This window comes from Pelobates fuscus, chromosome 1 (genome assembly GCF_036172605.1).
Source record: "Pelobates fuscus isolate aPelFus1 chromosome 1, aPelFus1.pri, whole genome shotgun sequence".
NCBI lineage: Eukaryota > Metazoa > Chordata > Amphibia > Anura > Pelobatidae > Pelobates > Pelobates fuscus.
Genome location: NC_086317.1, coordinates 293,672,404 through 293,697,825, shown reverse-complemented (window position 1 = coordinate 293,697,825; position 25,422 = coordinate 293,672,404). Strand labels below are relative to the sequence as shown.

At 42.6% G+C, this 25,422-nt stretch overlaps 1 protein-coding gene across 2 annotated transcripts in view; it reads right to left on the bottom strand.

Moving 5' to 3' along the window:
* GPM6B (glycoprotein M6B) overlaps nt 1-13,806 on the bottom strand; it is a 129,940-nt gene extending 116,134 nt beyond the window's left edge. Inside the window, exon 1 of one of the 2 annotated variants that reach the window (XM_063457692.1) lies at nt 13,628-13,806. In XM_063457692.1, coding sequence (XP_063313762.1) covers nt 13,628-13,631 — 4 coding nt within the window. In that variant the 5' untranslated portion in view covers nt 13,632-13,806. The remainder of the gene's footprint in view (nt 1-13,627) is intronic. The other variant, XM_063457721.1, reaches the window with a different exon arrangement.
* Nucleotides 13,807-25,422: the final 11,616 nt, after the last annotated feature.

Sequence of the window (25,422 nt, the reverse complement as noted above, 5' to 3'; positions counted from 1 at the left end):
AGGAAGCCGATTGGGCGAAACGCTTCATCACGCACGACGTCACCACGTGATCGCTCCGAAACCCGGAAGTATCTACTTGCGGCGGCACAATCCAATAGCCGGCGGATTCCAGCTTTATTCATCGCGACCGCTTCGAGTGGAGAATCTTCTGGACGGGTGACAAAGAAGCTTTTTACCATTTTATTATTACTTTGTGTGAATTCTTTTATTTATTAATAAAGTGCTTCAGAAGGATCAAACTGCTGTCCTGATTATAAAAGGTCTCCAAGTCCTGAGATAAGAGGACTTCTGCCATTATAGTTAGAGCAGAATTTTACTGCTCTACCTTTGTAAGTGAGATTTATTCCCCTTACCTTATTATACCATTTTATAGTCATATTACCCTATGATCTGTGTTTTTTGTGTTTATTTTACATATTTATGTTACCCTGAGGGGTGATCCACGCCAGTGGTGCTATAAATTGTAAGTGTGTATTTTTTCCCCCTATTGGATTTTTCACGTGTTGCACATGCACTTTATAATATAGTATATTTTATATTGTACACATATATGTTATTTAAAGTTACAGCGCACCTTATTTTTTTTAAATGTATATATAGTGGTTTTGAGCTATTTTACACTTTAAGGTGCAGCTTTTATATTGCTTCCCTGGTAAATAGTGAACACATAATTTATCTGTCACTAAATATATATAGCGCCTTCTGTTTGCCTGTAGATATTTATTTTATTCAGTGAGTGTGTGTGAGTCTGATTGTGTGTGTCAGATTGTGTGTCAGTCAAAGTGTGTGTGTTAGTCTTTAACTGGAAGAGGTGTGGCATCGACAGAAAAGGGTGGGGCAAATGTAAATTAAGGGGTGCCCGAGTTGTGTCATGCCTAGGGCAGCACAGATCCAAAATATATTACTAGTGGGAACAAAAGTAATATTTTGTCTGCACTACACATCACCTGCCATCTTTCTCGGTATCAGAGTTTTCTGTGGACCATCTAAGGGCAACCTAATGGCACGGTGTATTCAGCAGCCCGGTTAGCAACATGGCCCTTTAACAGCTCAACCAGTCCCCTAGGATTAGGTTAGCGCTGGGATGAAGGGACAGCCAGTCACTTCCTTCCAGCTAACACCAAGTGTTCCGTGGGAAAAGGCAGCGGGCGCACACTGGGAACTCTGACTCCTAACAGACTCAGACAACCACTATACACCAGTCCATGTGTGATTTTCGCTCAGTGAAAAGTTAGTGCGGCATACACTTCTGATTATGTGGCCCACTGCAGAAGAAAAAAAATAAAATAAATAACTTGGACACTCCTGCCCTAGATGCTTGCATGAAAAAAAAAAATTACACAGCTGCACCAACTCATCTGATCATTGTTGCCATATCGATGGTACCTGCATCAATTCAGCCGCAGTCAAGGCAATTTCAACACAGTATTACTTTCACAAGGACACCATTGTGTCATTCTGAACCAACTTCAATCCTAATTTGCACTGTACACTGCATATATGACAAGAACCTGGGCTAATATAAACTAGCAGCTTCAGCTCCGTGCCTTTTTGTAGTTTTACAGCTCTTACGCACATTATCTTGTTTCAGCCTTGCTCCCATGCACTAGATCCAGCTGCGTAGCCAACCTTGACTTTTTCCTGTGCAGTGTTCCTGGCGCGGCTTCGCTCTTTGTCTTAGCCCTTTATTCTGTTTTCGGACCCAATTTGCTTTTCTAGTTTTGTATTTTAGCCTTGCGCTGATACATTCCTATAAATACATGAAGAGATTGGAAGTAACTACTAACCACAGCCGCACCACAAATCCAATCATCCTCTGTTTGGCAGGTGTTTAGGCAATACACACAGCACTTGAGTAAACAAAGAACAGACCGGGAAAGGATGAAAACAAAAAAACACTTTGTTTCTACAGAAGCTGCTGAATTGCAATGCAATAGTTGACAAAAACTTAGATGTGAACATATCCATTATCTCCCCATCTATATCAGTTTAATACATAAAGAATCACAAAACAAAAACGAAACCCCATCTGCATGGTGTATGTGGATGCAACATGCAATTAGTAAAGCTCCATTACTTTTAATTACAAAGGCTCAGTTCCTTGAAATCTATAGAACCACAACCCAATGAGCAGCTTTTCAGATGCTCATGTTTATTTTTGTACAGCATCAGATTTCAAAATGGAGTTCTACATCTGAAACGCTGGCTGTCAAAACTGTTATTCCAACGTTTAACCTCAGGAATTTTTTTTTCCCCTTCAATTTATATTCTGAAAAAATAAAAAGCAGTGTGCTTTCTTTTCATGGCAATTAAACTCTATAAAAGACAGCGGTTGCATTCGGACAGGAAGATACAGGACCAAGTATAGGTAAATATTGAAAGACAAAAACTGAACGTTTACAACTTTACATACACAGTGCTGTGCCCGTAGAATTCGAAAACCCGGTAGAGTCTTCTAGGATTTCAGACACAATCTGCACAGTTTGGCATAATTTGTGTTGGGATTTAATTTAGATCAGGGCAACAACCAATAAGTTGCATGTTTGACCATTTGATGCAGTTTTGTAGTTCTATTTCACGTGTTTTTAAACAGTATCTTTACTTCAACAACTTGAGCTTGAAATCACAGTGGCCAAAAGGGTAAACTAAAGTTTGGCAACTAGAATGTGTTTTTTCCTGTCCAACCTGTGAATCACAAGTGAGTACAGCTTTTTTATTGGTCATTTGGTCACTCAGCTGTGTTTCGCCTGTTTCGTTGGTCCATTTGGTTATCAAACGGTCTAAAAGTGATTTATGGAGAGATATTGCCAGCTGGAGTCTAAATGTTGTCTATCTACAGCAAGAACAGCGAGGTATCATTAGTAAAGTACACAATTTTTGGATAAAAAAAATAAATTAGGGAACAATCATAAACATTGTATCAAAAATGAACTCTGTTATTGCTGATCTCACCATTACCATAGTTTACTCTTAAAGGGACACTATAGGCACCCAGACCACTTCAGCTCATTGAAGTGGTCTGGGTGCACTGGCCCTGTCAGTTTAACCCTTCAATTGTAATTACTGCAGAGGGAGGCGTGAGTAAGGAGGCACTATAGTGTTAGGAATACAAATTTGGACTGGACAAAATCACCCTGTATCTTTTTTTCGAAATCACACCGAAAGCTCAACTTGGTGAAAAATAGAGTAACATGTAATATACCTGGATATTGAAAACGCATGGCTCAATAGAGAGCGCATAGAAAGATATAAGGGCTCAGTTATATATTAGAAAGATATAAGGGCTCAGTTATATATTCCCAGATAGGCAGCTTACACAAGCAAAAACAAACTAGAACTTCAGCATTAATTACATTCTTTCTTTTTTTTTTTAAATTCTTTATTTTTGCAGTGCAAAAGAGATAACACGCATACGGTACCCCAAAGGCAATCCATATGCTTTTACATAACATTTTTCAGCATTCAGGAGTATGTTAGTACTTGCACATTTTTATGGTTAGTCCGCATTTATACTAGTTTAGTCGCAAGATTTTGTGAGTGCAGAGTATAACAGACAAGCTTACAGTGACATTACACATGGGTGTATACAAGAATATACAAGAGTAGGTATAATAAGGTTGATAAATGTCAAAATACTGCACTTTTTATAATAACAAAAAAAATGAAATGGTAAAGTGAAGACTTGTCAGGGAAGAGAGAGTAAAATAAATCAATCAGCAGGCTGCTCTAGCTGACAATATGATTATATGTTAACATGTTAACACCACCGGGTAGACAACAGTGTGAGAGAGATCATGAGGCAAATAACATTGAAGCATAAGGCACACATTTTAGAAAGAGCTCTTAAGCAATAGAAGTTAAAACAGAACATGTGTGAGGTGTCCCTGTGGTAGATCACCCTATGCCACAAGCAGGGCAAATTCTGCCTGTCAGAGTCTCGTCATGACTGCTATGTGACCCCTCCACCAGACTGCTGTACCGAATCTGTTTACCAACATACTGCCTTAGGTGGGGTATGTCTTCTTTCTGGGTTCCTCCACAACTCCAGCTCCAGGCCTTAGTGGGGGCTTGTGCTTTGTGTCCGTTGACCTGCCTTCTCCAAGAGGCTGAATCTTGAGCCCACTGGATCTCTGTGGCTCGGTTTCTCCCAGGGGTATATGGCTGGCTGCCTGAATGCCCCTCCTTGCGGGTCCTCCGCTCAGAAATAAAGTAAGGAGCTGGGTTCGCTGGTGTGATCGTTAGTGCGGCAAGAGATGTGTGTGCTTGACAGGCTTCAGCCCCCAAAGGAGGGTGATGGTCTGCTACGGGTGCGAGCTGTAGTGGGTCCGTTGGCTTAGCAGGGTTGTGAAAAGTGCACTCATGACTTTGCTTCAAATTGCTGCCTCCCGACTAGACTGCCCAGCCGATGCTCCGCTGTTACCGCCTGTTCTTCAGCTTATAGTAGGCGCGGCGGCCATCTTGTGTTTTGCCATGCGGTTTTCAGGGTTACCTTTCCGCCGCACATATGCCTTAAATGCTCGCTGCGTCCCCGGTGGGGTCCGGGATAACCCCCCCGGCCCACAGGGGGGGGGAGTACGGGGCCCTCGTTAGGCGCGTGGGGGGTCCTGCCGGACTAAGCCCGGGGGATCGGCCGTTTCCCCCGCCAGAGCCACACAGCAGGCCGCAATCCCACTCGCTGATCGGTTAGCATCGCCGGCAGGACGGGAGCTGACTGTTGCACTGAGGTTGTCGTTCGGGTCTCCTCTACTGTCCTGCCTTAGCTGGATGTTTGTCAGGTAAGATAATTTGATTTTAATGCTGTTTATGCAGGATTCGTCCAGGAGCCGAGGTGCTCCACGTCCGTCCAGCTTGGCGGTCAGGCCCCGCCCCCCAATTACATTCTTTCTGAGCAGCCCACTCAGCGTGTAACCAGATGACAATCAAGAGCCAATTCTAATGCAGATGGCAAAATTCAGCAGTCAATGCACACATTATTCTATACATGCAGAGTGGCTTGACACCCTATTGAGACATGCTGGCCAAAGAATTCCACTATGATCATTTAAAAAAAAAAAAAAAATTCAAGCATCCTATTATAGCAATGCATAGAACCTACAAAACTAGCTTCTTGGGTTTAAACTCATATGCCTTCATACATGTTTAAGGCTGGTTTTGTGCAGACACCTAACCATTCAGTGATTGGCCTTCCAGCAATATCCGATTTACCAACCCTTGATAGCTTAAGAAATTTAAGGTTAAAAAAAAAACAAAAAAAAACAAAACATAATGCTTTGAGAAATCCATCAGTTTGTAGTATTTTACTAAATACTACAAATAAATAAAATAAAATGTATATATATATATACACACACACTTTTTTTGTATAAAAAAAAACAAAAAAAAAAAACACGGATGAGCGGGAGTAGCCAGGAGCTGCAGCAAATTTAAAAAAAAAAAAACGACATTAAAATAGCTGAGTAGTTGAAGAATAAAAGTATTTTAAAGACCAACGTGTTGTTGTTCATATAGACCATGAACAACATATCAAATAATTAGCATAACTCCCAGTGACCCTATTATATAAAAACCGCTGTACAAATACAATAATATCCAAGATGTAAAACATTAAGTGATGGAATGTTCAGTTGCTTCCTCCTCTTGAGTATGAAGAAGAAGAAAAAAAAAAAAAAAAAAAAAAGGGGTTCGATTTTCCAACAGCTGCAAAGACTGTAAAGTAATATTTCAAATGCTGCCACCAGTACACAATTTCCACTACGCGAAAGCCTTGTTAATCATTTTATGTAAGAATGTTAATTTAATTAGGACCATACCTACACTATCAGCTTCCCACATACCGAAAAAAAAAACAAGAAAAAAAAAAACCTCATAATTCAGCAACATCTATAGTGCAACAAAACACAGTTTGACAGTGCAGCAGGGTGAGCCAATAACTGCTACAACAGCAGTGGGTATACCTTATCACAATGAATCCATTTAAACTTAATGAGTTCATTAAAGAAATTTACACTTGAGTTCTTCTATTTCCTCTCGATATAACAGGCCTATAAAGTGAAGGAAGCTTTTAAATCCAGTTGTTCCCATACTGCAGTTCTACAAGGTTAAAATGAAAGCCTGGTTTGCACTATTAGGATATTGGCAATATAGAAGCTTCAAGATGCATATTAAATTTACATTTTGCAAGTAAATAAAATACACAGGTACTCTGTAAGGAAGAGAAAAGCATGTTGGAATTTTAAAAGAAACAGTTGTGAAACATGGCAGAAAGCACAGTGACTGACATGTTATATGTATTTTTAGAGCAACACAATCACTTGCCCATATACTTAATCTAAGCAGTCTGCTGACCTATCTGGTCCATGGTTTGAGACTGTATCAATTAGACTAAACCCTATTCCAGGGAGGGGTGCTGCTGAAGTCTCCGTGATCCTGTCACCTATTATAGAGATAACTTTTTGCTACTTAATATTATTAAAAAATTAGAGGTTCTTAAAAAGGGAACAGTCACTTAATTTAAACAATGATTTTTAATATAATTTAAAACATCATGGCTTCTTTTATAAGCATTGGCCACCTACAAACCCACTTGCAGGACCCCCCTACCCTAAAGACACATTCACACCATGAGATACACACACTATGCATTTAAGACACACTCACAACGAGCTCCACTGCCAGAAAACACAAAAATATTGCAATGTAAGTTTCCACCCAGCCTTCTCTTTGCAGACCTATTGCCAGAAGAATGGCTTTCGTGGGGTCAACTGGTGACTGCTGATGGCAATGTTCAGGGTGCTTTTCCTTTCCTCTCATGCTTGTTCTTTTGAGCGCTTGGAGGAAGTCGTCTGACATAATTTCCTCCTAGTGCAGCCAAACTAGGTCAGTAGTGTGGTCTACTCCCCACCTGTCTGAAATAATACACTGGTCCTTGAGAACAGCCAGACTGCTGAACAGAGTACCAGCTATGCCACCATGGAAATCATCTTTGACTTGTGTCAGCTTCCTTCCCCCCCGCACTCAATTTTTTTTTTTTTTTTTTTTTTAAATTAGGTAAATACAACCTCAAATGAACAACACATGGCATATAACACGGTCATGATTTCACAAAGCCAAAATGGAGAAGCATACGTATAAACTTACTGCTTCTATAGATGCTGTTAACCAAATGCCCTTGATTCATTGATCATCAGTAACTGTGACCACCTCTATAAAAGCCAAATTAAACAGTAAAGGCTTATCAGGGTATTTCCAAACAATTTAAAGTCTATCATTCCACAGTGAGAAAGATTAGTTAAAGGACCACTATAGGCACCAAGACCACTTCAGCTCAATGAAGTGGTCTGGGTGCCAGGTACCTCTAGGATTAACCCTGCCTGCTGTAAAGAGAAACTGCTATCTTTACATATGGTTTAATCCAGCCTCTAGTGGCTGTCTCATTGACAGCTGCTAGAGGCACTTCCCACTGTGATTTTCACAGTGAGAAGATGCCAGGGTCCATAGGAAAGCATTGAGAATGCTTTCCTATGGACTGGCTGAATGCTCTTGCCACGCATGCGCATTCAGTTGATGACGTCGGAAGGAGGAGGAGGGTCTCCAGCGCCGAGGGAGCCTTGCGCTGGAGAAAGGCGAGTGTTTAACCCCCTTCAGCCCGGCGGGAGTGGGACCCTGAGGGTGGGGGCACCCTCAGGGCATTATAGTGCCAGGAAAACGAGTTTGTTTTCCTGGCATTATAGTGGTCCTTTATACGTGAAAAACCTTCAAGAGAGAGTTGCCAATCTTCCCAGCAAATTCACCCCAATGTCAGACCATGCAATGCTCAGAGAAATTGCAATAATAAATAAATAAATAAATAAAAATAAAAACCATAACAAAAGTTCCACCTGTGAGAAAAGTCCAAACAAATGCGGACCGTTTCACTGGTGGAGGAACACCTAATTGGACACTCCAGGGGTGTCCTGGGGCTTGACCCCAATAACTTTTAGAACAGAAAAAAAGACTCAACTGCTGGAATGAACCAGACTAGTCAAGTGTACAACTGGATATGATGAACTAAATAATAATAAATCTACAAATAAAGTCTAGTGAAAACACCAGTAAATAAGTGAGAAACTTGCCGAAATGGCTAACCTCTATGTACATAAAATGATGCCTATGTGCTTACAGAGCTCACAGATAGCTAACTGGCTAGTGACTTTATTAAATAGACAGAAATGGTCAAATCCAGAGCTAGGGGCCCATAGAGTAGGTATAAGTCAAATGACAAACATAGGTATCTGGGGTGCAGTCACGTACAGCTAAACACGGTGCTTGAGTCGTGTAACTGCAAGAGGGTCTATAAACTAGTAACCAATATGTATGCAGTGTCTGGTCTGCGGTATACTAAGTGATAGTCCCACTGTCATAAGGGGTGTCATAAATGGGTTAATGGATACCTAGCATAGATGACATAGGGAAACAAACGTATATATATATAGCGTCCCCCTAGATATATCTCGAAAACTGTAACGCTAAACAAATAATGGTTACAGTGTAAACTCGAGAAACCCCAAATGCTACTTCTGTGAGAAATACTCAGCAGATAATAGACGTGACAAAAACCCCTGGTACAAATAAGAGGTGAAAAAACACTAAATTAGGGTGACTTCATGTGCATAACCATACTTAGAGTGTTGGTTGCCTACACATGGTGATAGATTTCCCTAAGTGAAAAATAAAGTGAGTAGAACAAAGAGCCCATAGAGCCCGACGCGCGTTTCGGTGCTCGCTCAGATGCAGGTGCATCTGAGCGAGCACCGAAACGCGCGTCGGGCTCTATGGGCTCTTTGTTCTACTCACTTTATTTTTCACTTAGGGAAATCTATCACCATGTGTAGGCAACCAACACTCTAAGTATGGTTATGCACATGAAGTCACCCTAATTTAGTGTTTTTTCACCTCTTATTTGTACCAGGGGTTTTTGTCACGTCTATTATCTGCTGAGTATTTCTCACAGAAGTAGCATTTGGGGTTTCTCGAGTTTACACTGTAACCATTATTTGTTTAGCGTTACAGTTTTCGAGATATATCTAGGGGGACGCTATATATATATACACACGTTTGTTTCCCTATGTCATCTATGCTAGGTATCCATTAACCCATTTATGACACCCCTTATGACAGTGGGACTATCACTTAGTATACCGCAGACCAGACACTGCATACATATTGGTTACTAGTTTATAGACCCTCTTGCAGTTACACGACTCAAGCACCGTGTTTAGCTGTACGTGACTGCACCCCAGATACCTATGTTTGTCATTTGACTTATACCTACTCTATGGGCCCCTAGCTCTGGATTTGACCATTTCTGTCTATTTAATAAAGTCACTAGCCAGTTAGCTATCTGTGAGCTCTGTAAGCACATAGGCATCATTTTATGTACATAGAGGTTAGCCATTTCGGCAAGTTTCTCACTTATTTACTGGTGTTTTCACTAGACTTTATTTGTAGATTTATTATTATTTAGTTCATCATATCCAAAAATAAAAACCATCTCAGACTAAGATTTAACATGCTAACGGAGTCCTGTAAAGTTTATGACAGTGCAATTAGAAAAAGATTGAACAAGTATGGTTTGTTTATAAGGGTTGCAAGCAGAAAGCCTTTTCCCTCTAAAAAGAACATGGCAGCACAAACACCTCATACCAACTTTCAAGCACAGTGGTCAGGGGTGATTATTTGGGCTTGTTAAGTAGCTACAGGACCTGGGAACCTTGTCATTGAGTAGACCATGAACTCCTCTGTACCAGTCAAAGCCAATTGGTTTACAGATAAAGCTTAGCTGAAATTGGGTCATACAACAAGACAATCCCAAGCACATCAGTAAACCTACAACAAAATTGCTGAAAAAGAAAAGAATCAAGGTGTCGCAATGGTCCAGTCAATGTCCAGAGCTCAACCTGATTTAAATGCTGTTGCGGGACCTGTGCATAAACAAATGCCAGCAAACCTCAATGAACTGAAGCAACGCTGTAAAGAGTGGGCCAAGATTCCTTCACAATGATGTGAGAGACTGATCTAGTCATACAGAAAATTATTAATTCAAGTTATTGCTGCTAAAAGGTGAATCTACAAGCTGATGAATTATAAGATGTAGTTTGTTTTTCACACATGGCTTCTCCATTTTGGCTTTATTTTTAAAGGCCTGCTTAGGAACAGATGATTGTTATGTACTGATATGTAAAACCATAGAATGAATATAGGGTGTACTTTCTTTCCCTCATAACCGTATATTTGAAACCAGATGCCTCTACCTCCGCATGGTCAGTAGACCCTTCCTCTATACTAGATGCCAATACAGGTACAGTGAATATTTCATGGAGTTTCCAAAGTGCTTTGCTGTGTTAGTTGACATTAATGCATTTGGAGTTGGAGCAACAACAAAAAAACAAAACAAAAAAAACCTAGTTGCTATTGGATATCAACGTGCTAAAAAAATGCTTTGGAACAGTTTACATTTATATCAAAAGGTAAACAAAGAATCCCTACACATACTGCCCTACTTTTGAGCCACAGTCCCCATTTTGGGCAAAAATACCTCTTTTCTACAAGCTCAATATTTTTGTATTTGAGTGTTTACCTGTGCTCCAAAGTAATAATATTCACAGCCATGTGTCATTAAACTACAGTAGATGTGTTTAGAAGTCAGTCTGTGTTAATAGGACAGTGTTCTTGCTCTAAATGATATTTTAGTTGCTTCAATTGTTATTAGTACGTTACCTAAATTTGTCAGAAGAGCCCTATCCCCAACACACACACACCCTTATTATTAAAGAGTTCCTCTTTGTGAAATGTTTAGAGGTGAACAGTTTACAGTTGAAAATATCTTTGAATTGGAAATATGCCTTATATTGAAAAGTAAAAAAGTCTTAAAAGGGATTCTCTAAGCACCAACACAACTTTCAATGAAGTTGTTTTGGTCTATAGTCAATGCCTCTGCTGTCTCACTGCTCAATTCTCTGCCAGTTAAAAGTTAAAATCACATTGTGTATACAGCCCTAATCACACCTTCCCGGCATGTGACCTACAGAGTCTCCCTACACATTTCCTGTAAAGACAGATCTAATGCTTAAACTTCCTTTATTGCATAGTCTGTTTACAAATTTATGTTTTTCCTATGCAGTTAATAGCCTGCTAGAGCCTTAAGTATTTTCTTAACAGAGCAAGAGACAACTTCTAAAGTAAACACTATGCTATAAGTTATTACAAATAAAACCACTTCAATAGAAAGAAAAGTGATTTAACTCCTAAGTGGCAGATCATTGAACAGAGAGACTGCAGGGGCATGAAATATATACATAACCGCTTCATTAAGCTAAAAGTTGTTTTGGTGCTTAGAGTGTCCCTTTATAATATTAGAAGCCAACAATTTGAGTAGTTTTTTTTTGTTTTGAAAATGTGCGATGCACAGTTTTTAAAACTAAAATGTATTTCTATTGGACACAAGAGGACTTTAAAATGCCTAAATGAAAAATAATTAACGAAAATCTTTAACTTCTAACTGTAAGAGCAAAATATTTTAGTTCCAGTTTACTCTCAAAAGGGTTCTGAATGTTGGTACAATAAGTGAAGAAAAATATAAATGTAAGAGTGTATGTATAGAAGTTAGAGACATTAAAGCATTACATCATTATATACTGAGCAGAAGAAAAGAAAAAAAGTTGTGTCAAATATGTGATATCAAAATGCAATATAAATGCTAATTATGACCCATGTTATATCCCCATTGGATTATTTTGCAGAGCATAAATCCAACAGGCTATAGATAGATGAAAATTCCCATGGTTACTAGAAGGTGCTAACTGAAGATATATTGAACATCTTGCCTGTTGGCTGAACATAGGGATCTGAGCTCCCAGACACTGCAGTCTAAACTGATGAACATGCACTTTAATTATAATTTGCTTTAATTACTGGCAGGTGTTATTTTTTTTTTTTTTTTTTTTTTTTTTTTTTTTAAATTCTTTATTTTTGAGTGCAGAGGTAAATATACGATTCATCAATAGTACAGGGTTTTAGAGAGATATTAACTGTTCCGTATAGCATAGTCATGTTGTGCTGCACTTTTTTTTTTTTTTTTTTTTTAAAACAGGATTAATAACAAGATATGAAACATGCTTGTCAACATTTTCTCTTGTATGCGTTATAACAGGAGATGTTTTTTTTGTGGGCGCATCTGAGAGGTGTGATGGGTGTTGGGTATCTCGGGAAAGAAGGGGGCTCTTAGGTGTGCCCTTGTGATGGGTGAGATAATCTTATGGGATTCTATGTGGAGGCTCTTAGTGGCCTCCCATGCGTATGTCCGTGGTATTCTGCGGGAGGTCCCCAGGTGTGGGGTGTCTTTTGCCTAGTGTCTGTCGTATTTAGGTATGTGGCCGTGTGTCGCTAGGCGCACTGCCAAGGTGCCTGAGGTGAGATGTGGGACCTCCTCTTTATGTGTTGCCCCTAACCATGGGGGTGGCGTTTTAAAGGCAAAATTAAGAATTCTCCATCTGAATGCAATAGAATTAGAGTAACGGGAGTTAGCTTGTCTAAAGTTTGCAGAACACCAGCAAAAAATTGTTTTAGTCTTAAATTCTGTAGAAATTCTAAAACAAAACCTTTATAGAATTGTTCAACTTGTCTCTACAGCCTAGCATTGGTTCATACCCTTTAAATATAAAGGGTGGGTTAGGCCAGGACCTGATGATGAGTCTATTGGGAATGAGTTAGAATCCTGCTGTGTACTGGAATTCCATATACATTGCACCACAGAGCACTTGCAGTGTTTTCCAGAAAGGACTAAAAGACAAAAAAAAAAAAAAAAAAAAAAAAAAAAAACACAACCACACAAACATGAGATTTGAAGAAGATCCCATTGATGTGGGCTATACATTCTGAAGAGCAATCAATGTTAACCATGCACTTATTTACAATACTCAGATGCGCCAATCCAGAGAAGCTGTGCATGATTGGTTGAAATAATTAGAAATATGGTCGCAGCCCCAAAAGGGTTGGGGAACTTGGAATCAATGGGGTTATCACACAAATCAACTTAACTTTGCTAGAGGGTGTGAACAACCAATATATAATAATAATAAAAAAAAAAATAATAAAAACTGTGAGTCACCGATGTCTCTTTTTTTTTTTTTTTACTCTAAAACAGCAGCAGACTTGTCACAATGTGCATAGGAATTTAGTTTTCAATTATAGTATTCGTGGATTAGAGAGGTAGTGGCTCTAATTTTTGCTCCCTTATCATATGATGATGAAGATGATGACGATGAGCTGCTGCGGGAAATTAAGTGGAAATGTCGACTTGATTAACAATTAAACCGACCCAAATGTACTTTTCAACTTGACTCTGATCCAGCCCATCAGTGATAAAATGAATTCTCAAACTGGAACCTTCCTGAACACACTGTCATTACACACAGCACCTGTAGCACTGGGAGAGATATATCCCAATGGGAACAGACCTCTTTTTAACAATTCCCAAACTTTGTAAAGTGAGCGAGCCCCCAGAGCCCATACTGCAGTAAGCCCTGCATTGCACAAGAGCTAATGAGATCTGGGAGTTTGTGAAAAGGATGCAGGCTTTCTGTGCACTTACCCATGCTGTATTCGTTGTGGAGCCCTGTGCTCTCCTCCTCGCTTGGCTGTGTGTGTGGATGGAGCGATGCTCTCTGTGGCCCGGGCTGATGCAGTTGATACTAAGTAACCAGCTTTCTCTTACTTCATCAGAGCTGTAGTAGCCCTTGCCTGCCTGGGATCCTCTGCAGCGCACGGAGAGAGGGGGAGCCAGTGATGTAACCAGCCCCAGGCACAAGGGGGAGGGGCTCCACGGTACTAGGAATCAGACACAGGGCTGGGGAGACAGATGAAGTTTGGGACATTTTGTGAGAATTCATACAATAGTATTGAATGCTGCCTTGCAACCCAAACACTGATGAGGGAATTAGAAGGTTAGCTATGGTGGTGTGTCACTGAGCTCTTCAACTACAGTCCTGACAGTCGTGTGTTTAAACTGCAGTAAATGTGTTTTTGGTTTAAGAAAAACAACACAACTGACACTGTTCTCACTTTCCAGTCTTCATTTTAAGGTTCTAAAGACATCAGAGAATCCACTTTTCTGTGAGGTCCTACCAACACCATGCCCCCCTGCCTCAACTCTGGCCCTTTTTCATAACTAAAAATGATTGAAATAGTCTCTATGACAGTAGGTTTTAGCCAGGGCTGGCCCAATAGGCTGCCTGGGTCCAAGGATGAAATGCTGCCCTTACACCCCTGCCCACACTAAAAACACACCAACATCCATTGTGTTATGCAATGTGTGTAGTGAATGCAGTGTACAGGTGATACTCGAAAAATTAGAATATCGTGCAAAAGTTCATTTATTTCAAGGTGTATCTTGTCCTGTACATACAAGTATTCACTGACAGACACACACGCACACTCACACATTCACTGACACACACTCACTGACAGATACACAAACATTCATTGACACACAAACATTCTCTCACGCACACTCACAAATTTTTAATATAATTTGTTCACCCAGCCCCCCTACCTTTGGGTGAGCTGGAGTGGATCTGTGGGACAGCTGTGGACGCATCTGAGGCGGCAAGGGAGCTGTAATCCTCCTGCTCTGCTCCCACGTGGGCCGTCTACTGATGCAGGGAGCCAGAATATGACAGAATATTCCAGCTCCCTGCATCACGCCACTGGAGATGGAAGACAGCACCTTTTGTGTTTTGGTCACCCTGTGCCCATTATTGGTGCAGGGTATTGATACCGGAGAAACTGACGGAAGCCAAGCACAGAGAGATGGACACAGGTTTCTTCAGGAAGGAAGAGATTCTTTATTCGGTTCACCCATCGGGACTCAGAGGGACTAATGTCACCAAAATACAGCAAGTTCTGAGCCCCGTACAATAGTGCAGGCTCCTTATATAGGCACATAACTCCTCCCATATTAAGCTCCACCCGCACATTCTCTTGACCAATCAATACAAATAAGAATTAACTTCCTGCTTGACCGCATGGCCTGTCCAGCACAATGGAGGAGGGGAATACTACATCCTGTATTCTTGCACATGCTCCGTACACTACTGATCGTATCTTGCCTCGTGCAACCAACTGATCGATACGTCAGCATATGTACGTACACATGCCACGTGGTAATCTCGGCCTACTAAATTTATTTTACCGAGATTCCACCACATTCCCCCCTTTGATGCCTCTTGATATTTCACAATTACTTGAGGCATCACTTAACCTTGGTTTGCATACACCGCAAGTTACCATGAACCAGACCAGACTTGTCTATGATGTGAATCTTCAACACTCATCTTCCTGCCCACGTGGCTGGCCCATAATAATCTATGATACGCTGGGGAGGCCATTCATCATCTTCCCAGGCGCCTATCTCTATGGGTCCCCTTTTCTTCCTATGATTCACATCATACACTTTAACACCTAAAGTCTCACCTGTTTCGATAGGTAACAAGAAGAAGGATGGTTTGAGCATACCTAACACACATGCCCCTTCCCAGTCCTGTGGCAACTCCGAATAGGCTTTCTTACCACAGATCCAGTACAAATTTGCTGGGGCTCTCCAACTAGATGTGATGGATAAATCAAACCATACGTCCTTTAAATTGGCGTATCTTGCAAACGGGTTAGATGGTTCTGAGACATTTGAAGCCGACCACCAAGTTGTATTCTTTGTATCATCATCATAAGCTTTTTGCCCTAGACAAGTTAATTCTCCTACAGAAGTATTATACATCATTCCTTTCCTTGCTATGCAAACATAACCTATGATGGAGGTCTTTAATCTCCACTCAGATTTACCTCTAACACTCATATGATAATCGGCTTGTGAAGATATTAATTGGTCAACTGCCTCAGAACCAGACATTACCTCCTTTGCTTCCCAAGGCCATTGGTCTCCCATGTTAGTACCTCCACACACATAGCAGTTGGTAACATTAAGACTACCGGCAATACTTTCAGCTAAATCAATGAACAGGTTTTTAGCATTATGGGGGATCTTATTATCTATACTCATTTCTTCATAGAAGGAATGGTATACCTGATGAGTCTGGGAGGTTACCGTATCAGTCTATATCCCTATAAACAATACTGTCCCAGGGTCTAAACCCGTCCCATATATTTGAAACCCAAATAAATTACCATATTTATCTAAGAACTTGTCGGGGTTATTTATAAGTATATGGACTGGATTGCATTCCATAGACTTACAGTATGGATTGGTAGGCAACTTAGTCACAATCATGTCCTTGTCTGCTGTCTGTCCCCAAGTTGCCCACCCCACACAAGACCAATATGGGCAAAAGTTATATTCTCTATTTGGGCATCTAGGACTCACATACTTATTTTTACTGCTGGGACAAATATATTTATCATTAGACCCATACGTTCTCTCCCATCTAAGATCCCCACATGCATTCCACTGCTTTCTACCACTTGATATCGCCTTACACGCATCAAATAGCAGAACACCCGAAGAATGTACGGATTCTAATACCGTTTTGTTAATTAGGGTCCCCTGAGGATCTCCATTCCTGAGAGTCAACCAAATTGTACGGGGTTGATACTCTGGACTGAAGCACTTAGGTTCTCCTACTCCTAAATGGCACACACTATATTCTATATTTAAGTATCTACATCTTGATACATCTCCTTTACACTCGTATTGCGAATGCCAAATTAGGGTCTGGGAAATATGGTTACCTGTGCTTGTAGTTTTAATGCATACCTCACAGCTAGGAGTGTCGGTACCTCTACCTTCCTGAATATAAAAATACACATATAAAAACATTATCAGAAACACATCTTTCGTCGTCATCCTCAGTCTTCGTCCGTGCGATGGCACCTCAGCTTCCAGGATGTAAGGGCTGCAGGGAATGGAGTTTTGCTCGTCTTCACAGGGGTCCCTTCGAGACTTTTCCTGACTTATACACTACAAGTCTGTGAGCGGACAGGCTTTATTATGGCCTTCTCACTCACTTACCAATCTCTGAAACAATAAAATTTGTAATCCACAAGGTTCCTCGTCACTCCGACTGAGTCGTGCACTTTAACCGGATCTTGCAGGGATTCTCTGGATCTGCTGTAGCTTGCCAAGAATCGACTGCTGCTGGTTTAACCCTGGAGTGATGTATCCACGGAGTCACTTCGGCCACTTTTATTGCTGTAGGGGTAGACAAAAGAACAATATAAGGACCTCTCCACTTGGGCCCTAACGGTACATTATTCCACTCTTTAATCCACACTTGGTCTCCTGGGTGGTAACTATGAACTGGGGGATAAATATTCACAGGTAATCTATCTTGTACCCATTTCTGTACCTCCTCCATAGTCTTACCCAACTCTACAACCTGCTGCCGGGTAATTCCTTCTCCCAACTGACTCAAATCCCCCCTTAAGTTACCAAGTACGGGAGGTGGTCGCCCATACATGATTTCAAAAGGAGAGAGGCCCATCCTTCTGGTAGGTGTACTGCGGATTCGCAATAGAGCTATGGGCAAGAGAACATTCCACTTAAGTTGGGTTTCCTGACACATTTTAGCCAACTGGTTCTTAATAGTTCTATTCATTCTCTCTACCTTACCAGAACTCTGGGGTCTATATGCCGTATGAAGCCTCCACTTTATACCAAGCATATGAGTCAGTTGTTGTAGGCACTGATGAACAAAAGCTGGACCATTGTCCGATCCTATAGAGCAGGGTAGTCCATATCGGGGTATTATTTCTCGTAGCAGGAATCTCACAACTTCTCCTGCTTTCTCTGTACGAGTAGGACATGCTTCTACCCAGCCTGAATAGGTGCACACAACTACCAGTAGGTAGCGATGTCCACCAGATTTAGGCATTACTGTATAGTCAATTTGTAGATCGGACATGGGGAGTCCCCCCATAAACTGGACTCCAGGTGGCTTTACTGGTCCTTGCCTTGCATTATTTTTAGCACACGTTACACATCTTCGTACAATGGCCTGAGTCAAGTTGGACAATCTTGGTATGTAGAAATGTTTTCTGAGAGATTCTTCTGTACTATCTCTCCCAGAATGTGTCCCGTTGTGATAGTTTTGGACAATTTCTACCGCTAGTGATGCTGGAATGACTATTCTCCCATCTTCTAACTGATACCATTTGTTCTCCAAATACTTCCCAGGTTCAGTCTTTAACCACTCCTCTTCTTGAGCTGTATAAACTGGAGTCCATTGAGACAGTGGAGTTGGTATAAGAGCAGCTATATGCTCCACATATTCCTGTCTTTCTGATTCAGCGGCACGCTTAGCTGCACTATCTGCCATCCGATTTCCTTTGGTTACATCACCATCTCCTCTCAGATGCGCTCGACAATGTATAATACCGACTTCTTTCGGCTCCCACACTGCTTCCAATAGTTGTAGGATTTCAGCTGCGTACTTGATTTCTTTGCCTTCTGAATTCAATAGTCCTCTTTCTTTATACAAAGCTCCGTGGGCATGAGTGGTTAAAAACGCATACTTGAGTGAGGATGCTAGCCTTAACAGCTCCTGCCAAGTAACGAGAAAAAAACTATATTTTGCCTACAAAACGGCAGAAAACTGAAACTAGACGGCCACCAAGCCACTGATGACATCGAGGGGAACAAAATGATACCTTACAAGAGTCATTACAAGCGAAGCACACCCGAAGTGTCTATGAGGCCTACAAGCATGGCGAGAACGGGAAAGGCAGTAGCTCTCCTTTCGCCAAGACAAGAAGCGATTGTAACCCTGAGCCCGTGTCCCCCCCCCTCTGGACCGGTGGGGGATATCCCGGTCTACCTACAAGCACTCCCCGAGCACAACAGGGAGACCCCAGCCTCGACACAAGGCCTGGAACTGCTAACCAGAGAAACTCCCAAAATGGCGGATGCTTCCATCACCTCCGACCCACAAGACGCATGGCTCGAAACGGAGCGCCGGCTGAATCTAATTTTCACCGCCTTTTGGGCGCGATGGGAGGCCCGCATACAACCACCAGCACCCACACCCGTCGACATACCACAGGTTCCGACACAGGCGACCAAACGGAGAGAGGCAGGAACCCTTCCTCCCCTTAACCACACGTCTACAGGTAGCCAGCACAAGCAAGGGGTCTTCAGGGGGTCATGCCGATGGAGCCCGGTGGAAAACAGAGGCAGATCAAAGCCAGCCCGGTGGAAAGGTCGGAGGAAGTGCACAGCACCACGACGGCGCAGGCGACGACCCAAGACTCGATCAACCCACGGCCCACAAGATACAGGGAGACATATCCCCAAGCAGGGATGCCAATCCCGAGTTCTCACCACCCAACGACTCAGACGACAGCGGGTAGGAGAAGCCAGAGAGCCTGCACAGACTGTGGGGAGCGGATTGTCTTTGCACAAAGCCACTTTGGGGGACGATGGCATTCCAGCAGCCGGCGTAGGCTAAGTGACTATCGAGACTTTTAAGCTAACTCCCCTATTCTTTTCCCACGGTTTACCTTTCTTTAAGTTAAAAGTGTTCTCTGCTAAGCTTATAATTTATAGGCCGCCTCATACACAATGCCTACACATAAGCCGAGAAAAATTAGGGCGAGCGAACTGCACGCAATGTGCAGTATCACTCTATAGACATCACTACCCTGATATAATACCCTGACAAGCTGCTAAGGAGCTTTTTGTTACACACTCACTCACTAAACATGTATGCATGCAATTTAATGTTACTCGCAGGTCACTAGCTCACTTCAGGTTATCGGTCCAAGCCAAGCAGATTATAACTGATGAGACAGAACATGCTACTTTGCAGACAAACAAAAATTACTCAACCTCATTAGCATAAACAAATGCTAAACTAACGACTTGCATAGTATAAATTACATGCGTAAAATTTCACATACGTAAACTTCATAAATAGACAGGAAAGCTCACACGTTATGTCCATTCACTGTCTACTTTTTCGTTCCACAAAATTTAAAAAATTGTGCCGTACATCATATGCCATTTGTTGATTGTTATGCCTGTTACTGCTTACGAATGCTATCGTGGCTGAGTAAGCTTATTGTTATACCACGCACAACCGAAAAATAAAGAATTAAAAAAAAAAAAAAAAAAAAAAACGCATACTTAGAGTCCGTGTAGATGTTCACTCTTAAACCTTCAGCCAATTGTAACGCTCGTGTCAGTGCTATCAATTCTGCCTTTTGTGCTGATGTTCCTTTTGCCAGTGGCCGAGCTTCTATCACCTTGTCTATCGTTGTTACTGCATATCCTGCATAGCGGATCCCTTCTTTCACATAACTACTGCCGTCTGTGTAATATTGAACATCAGGGTTCTGGATGGGAAAATCACGAAGATCTGGTCTACTTGAAAATACTTCATCCATCACTTCCAAACAATCATGTTGACTTTCAGTAGGTTGTGGCAAAAGGGTAGCTGGATTTAAGGTATTAACAGTCTCTAAATGCACTCTTGGGTTTTCACACAACATTGCTTGATACTTGGTCATACGGCTGTTACTAAACCAATGATTTCCTTTGTAATCCAACAACGTCTGTACTGCATGTGGAACTCGTACATAAAGTTCTTGACCCAGAGTGAGTTTATCGGCTTCAGCTACTAGCAGGGCGGCTGCAGCTACGGCTCTTAGACAAGGTGGAAGTCCGCTGGCCACTGCATCCAGTTGCTTAGACATGTAGGCAACAGGTCTTTGCCATGATCCCAAGTACTGTGTCAATACTCCCACAGCCATTCTTCTTTGCTCGTGTACATACAGGTAGAATGGTCGTGTATGATCAGGTAGACCTAATGCTGGGGCACTCATCAAAGCCTTCTTCACATCTTCAAATGTCATTTGCTGTTCTTGAGTCCATAAGAAGGGGTCGTGCTCTGTACCTTTGATAGCTGCATACAGAGGTTTTGCCAGTATCGCGTAACTGGGAATCCATATCCTACAGAAGCCTGCTGCCCCCAAGAATTCTCGCACTTGTCTTCTATTCTTGGGTATCGGTATTTGGCACACAGCTTCTTTTCTCTCTGGCCCCATAATTCTTTGACCTTCAGAGATATGGAATCCCAGATATTTGACAGTTGGCAAACACAACTGAGCCTTCTTTCTAGACACCTTGTATCCTGCCTTCCAGAGAATGTGGAGTAGATCGTGTGTTGCTTGCTGACATATTTCCTTTGTAACTGCTGCTATCAACAAGTCGTCTACATATTGTAACAATACACACTCTCCTGGGATGGACTCGAAATCCAGTAGATCTTGACTTAGAGCTGAACCAAATAGGGTAGGTGAATTTTTAAACCCTTGGGGCAGTCTTGTCCAGGTCATTTGGCGTTTTGAGCCCGTCACAGCGTTTTCCCATTGGAAAGCGAAGATACATTGGCTTTCTGCAGCAATTCGGAGGCAAAAGAAGGCATCTTTGAGGTCTAAGACTGTAAAGTAAGTAGCCCCGCCCGGAATGAAAGCAAGCAGGTTATACGGATTGGGCACAACTGGATGTATACTAACAACCGCATCATTGACTGCTCTCAAGTCCTGCACAGGTCGATACTCATCTGTACCGGGCTTTTGAACAGGCAGCAATGGGGTGTTCCAGGGGGAAGTACAGAATTTTAGGATACCATACCATATGAACTTATCCAGATAAGATTGAATGTTCTTCTTAGCCTTCTGCGGGATGTGATATTGCCGTAGGCTCACTGGATAAACCCCAAGTTTTAGTTCGATCTTAATAGGTGGAATATTGCGGGCCAGTCCTGGTGGGTTGTTCTCTGCCCAAACTCCTGGTATGTTGAATAAGGATTCATCACTCCTAGGGTTTTGGCTAGTCAACGCTGTATAAAGTCGCCACTCTTCTTCCTTTGGTACGGATAATGTCATAATACCTGAAGGTCCATTAAACTTTAAGGATGTTGTTCAGTTTGGTAGGAACGTAATCTGCGCTTGTAATTTGGAAAGCATATCACGTCCCAGCAATTGGACTGGACATTCAGGCATGTAAAGGAATTGATGTTTTACTACGTGGCCTCCCAATGTACAGAGTCGACTTTTAAGAACCGGTTTTGCAGCACTTCTTCCAGTTGCTCCTATTACAGTAATAGTTCTTCCAGATGGAGGAGCAACTAGGTTAGTCACCACCGAATGTTCAGCACCAGTGTCGATCATGAATGCACTCCTTTTTCCCCCTATTGACACATCGACCATAGGCTCCGCTCGACCAAGGGGGATGGAGCCCGGTCGGTATCAATAGTCCTCCATGACCGTGTCAGCCAATCCTACAAAGTCCCTACCTTCTCTATCGCGGGACCTTTGCGCGGCTGGATAGTACCTGTCTTCCCTTACACTTCCTCTGTTACCATTACTCCCTCTATTACCATTGCTCCCTCCGGGGCCTCCTCTACCTCTCGCTCTGCCTCTAAAGTTTCCATAACCTGCCCTGGGTGGGTCTCTCTCGTACTGCTCTCTTTGCGGACACTCGCTTCTCCAATGCCCTTCTTCTCTGCAATACCCGCACTGATTCCTACTCAGGGGCTCCCTATTCCACCTACTATCGCCTCTATCTGGGCCCCGTCTATCTACGCCTGCGATCGCTACCGCTAGCATATCAGCCTTTTTACGCATCTTGCGCTCTTCCTCTTTCTTACTTTCTGACTCCCTATTCATGTACACCTTATTTGCTACCTCCATTAGTTGGGTGATGGACATTCCTGCAAACCCTTCTAACTTTTGTAGCTTGCGCTTAATATCTCCGTAAGCTTGGCTGACAAAGGCGGAGTTTAACATTCGGGAATTATCAGCGTCTTCCGGATTAAAGGGGGTATACAAGCGGTATGCCTCCAATAATCGGTCATAAAAGACACTGGGCGCTTCATCACTTTTCTGAATCACCTCAACTGTCTTCGACATATTAATGGCTTTCTTCCCTCCGGCTTTCATGCCAGCAATTATAGCGTCTCTATAGGCTTTTAGTTGAACCATATCTGCGCCATTAACATTCCAGTCAGGATCGGTGTTAGGATAATGTGTTGCGGCCCATGCTGCTGGATTGGCTTGATTTAAAGCACGAGCTTCATCCTCTAGCGCTTTAATGGCCGCTTGGTTAATCCTAGTCCTTTCCTCATTATTGAACAATGTCATTAATAACTGCTGGCAATCAGCCCATGTCGGATTATGTGTCTGAACTATCGAGGTGAACAGATCGGTCATAGCTTGTGGTTTCTCAGTGTACGAGGAATTGTGGGTCTTCCAATTCAAGAGATCGGTAGTCGTGAACGGGATATATACGAAGACTGGGTCAGCATATACCATTTGACCTGCGGCATCGAGATAGGCTGACCCAGGATTCAGACGAAGAGGCATCTGGTAATGTTTGGGTCGTTGGGTACCGGTCAGTTGTCGGGTTAGTATAGGGCTACGTGGAGGGGCATTGGTTATGGGTTCCGGTCGGGGGGTAGTAAGACATGAGGATGTAGAAGCTTTAATTTGGGGAAGGTTGGTGAATAGAATATTCCTGGCCGGGCTAGAAGAAGCCTGACCGGAAGTTTGAAGTGGCGCCAAATCAGGATAATCGGATCTAACGGGGGTTGGTTCCGGAAGGGGAGGTTTAGTACGACGGGGGGTGGATTCTGCACTTGAGGAGGAAGCGGAAGCGGATGGGGGCAATGGGGGAAGGGGTGTAGAACTTCCTGTACTCGTATCACTTCCTTCTACAGGGAAGTAAGGGGGCGGCAAAGGGATCTCGGACTCAGGGGGCGTGTCCAAAATGGGCCTAACCATAGTCCTAGTGGACAAACAAGTCCTGGCCACCATGAGGCGACATTGCTCCTCGTGGCATATCCGAATCCATCTTGGCGAGTCGTTTACGGCCTGTCTCCAACAATCAATATATGGAAACTGTCCGTAAAGTTCAGGCCTACCTGATACAGCCACGTGTACACGCTGTACCAGAGTTGGATCCAAACTGCCACGTGGCGGCCATGCCGCAACCAAAGTAGGCCACTCCCTAGTGCACAAAGTGACCAAACGTACAGGAGACATTTTAACCCCAAAATCACATGTTGTAAATCCCTTTTTAAAATTCTTTACCATACAACCTAAGGGATCCAAAATCGTCGACTCCGACGCGCCCATACTTATCAATAGAGCGTCGTTGACAACGAATACTATGCACACGTTCTATTCAACAGTCACACCCGTTTCTTCCGGCAACAGCACCACGTGGTACAGTTACCAAGTGAAACGTACACAATAACACAATAAACACTCAGGGAATTCCCGTACCCACACAGCTGTTACACCAGTCACTAAATAATCAATATTATGCCCTTTGGCGAAACTATACAGTCACCCACGCTATAATTCTCTATATATGAATTACCCGTCTATAACACACCCCAGTAACATCGTCTTTTACAAATAGCGGTTACAGTACGGTTAGCATAGGTCAAAGCACAATTTAAGGTCACAATACAATTATTAGTGGTTATGGTGTTAAACATGCAATAGACGACAATGATTAGTACTTATATACAGTGTCAGTAAATATACAGGGTTATGGTACCGTGCACTATAATACAGCAACACACTATTAACACTCTCGCTAGACTGCTGAGCTCGCGCTATCTAACAAGATATACACTTTACTAACAATCTTTAACACATATACAATCCCAACTAAACTATTGGCCAGTACCTTGATGGACTACCTAAAACTATCTACATCTGTTTTGGTTAGCCACACTGCCCAAGCACCACATATAGCGAACTAGAGGGCGGAATTTACAACAGAACCCTTTTAATCTTTCTACTCTATCAATAGTCTAGTGGGTTCCAAATTTACACGCCTTCCCACTTAGCCAAGATAGGTTGAGATCTAGCAAACGATAATGTACATCAGAGTCTGCTTAGTCTCCCGGTCCCTCCGACCTAGCGAACGAATTGTACACCCTAGAACGCTAGTCTAGACAAGACACCGGTGTCCGGCTAGGGCTATTTACACCAGAACCCCGCCTGACTCCAAACCAAATCAAACGGTCTTACTAAAGAGCGTTCGATTGAGCGGTGCGCCTTCGCTCCTTCCCTCCGACAGAGGGGGCAGATTCCATACACAGATTTAAACCCCTTATGGGCCTACCGCACAATCGGTATACCCCTAGTGGGTCCGCCGTCTAAAACAGCGGTCGTCTTACCTCCTCGTTCCTGAACCTGAGTTCACACTCATCGACGGGGACACCCCAGCACTTCTTACATAGAGGCCGATGATCTCCTGGACAACAGACCAGTGGCGCCGAGACGAAGGGAGGTCCACGCAGAAGTTCAGGGGTGCAGCCGTAGAGAACGTGGGCAAAGATAGACCGTCTCACGCCTCTGCCT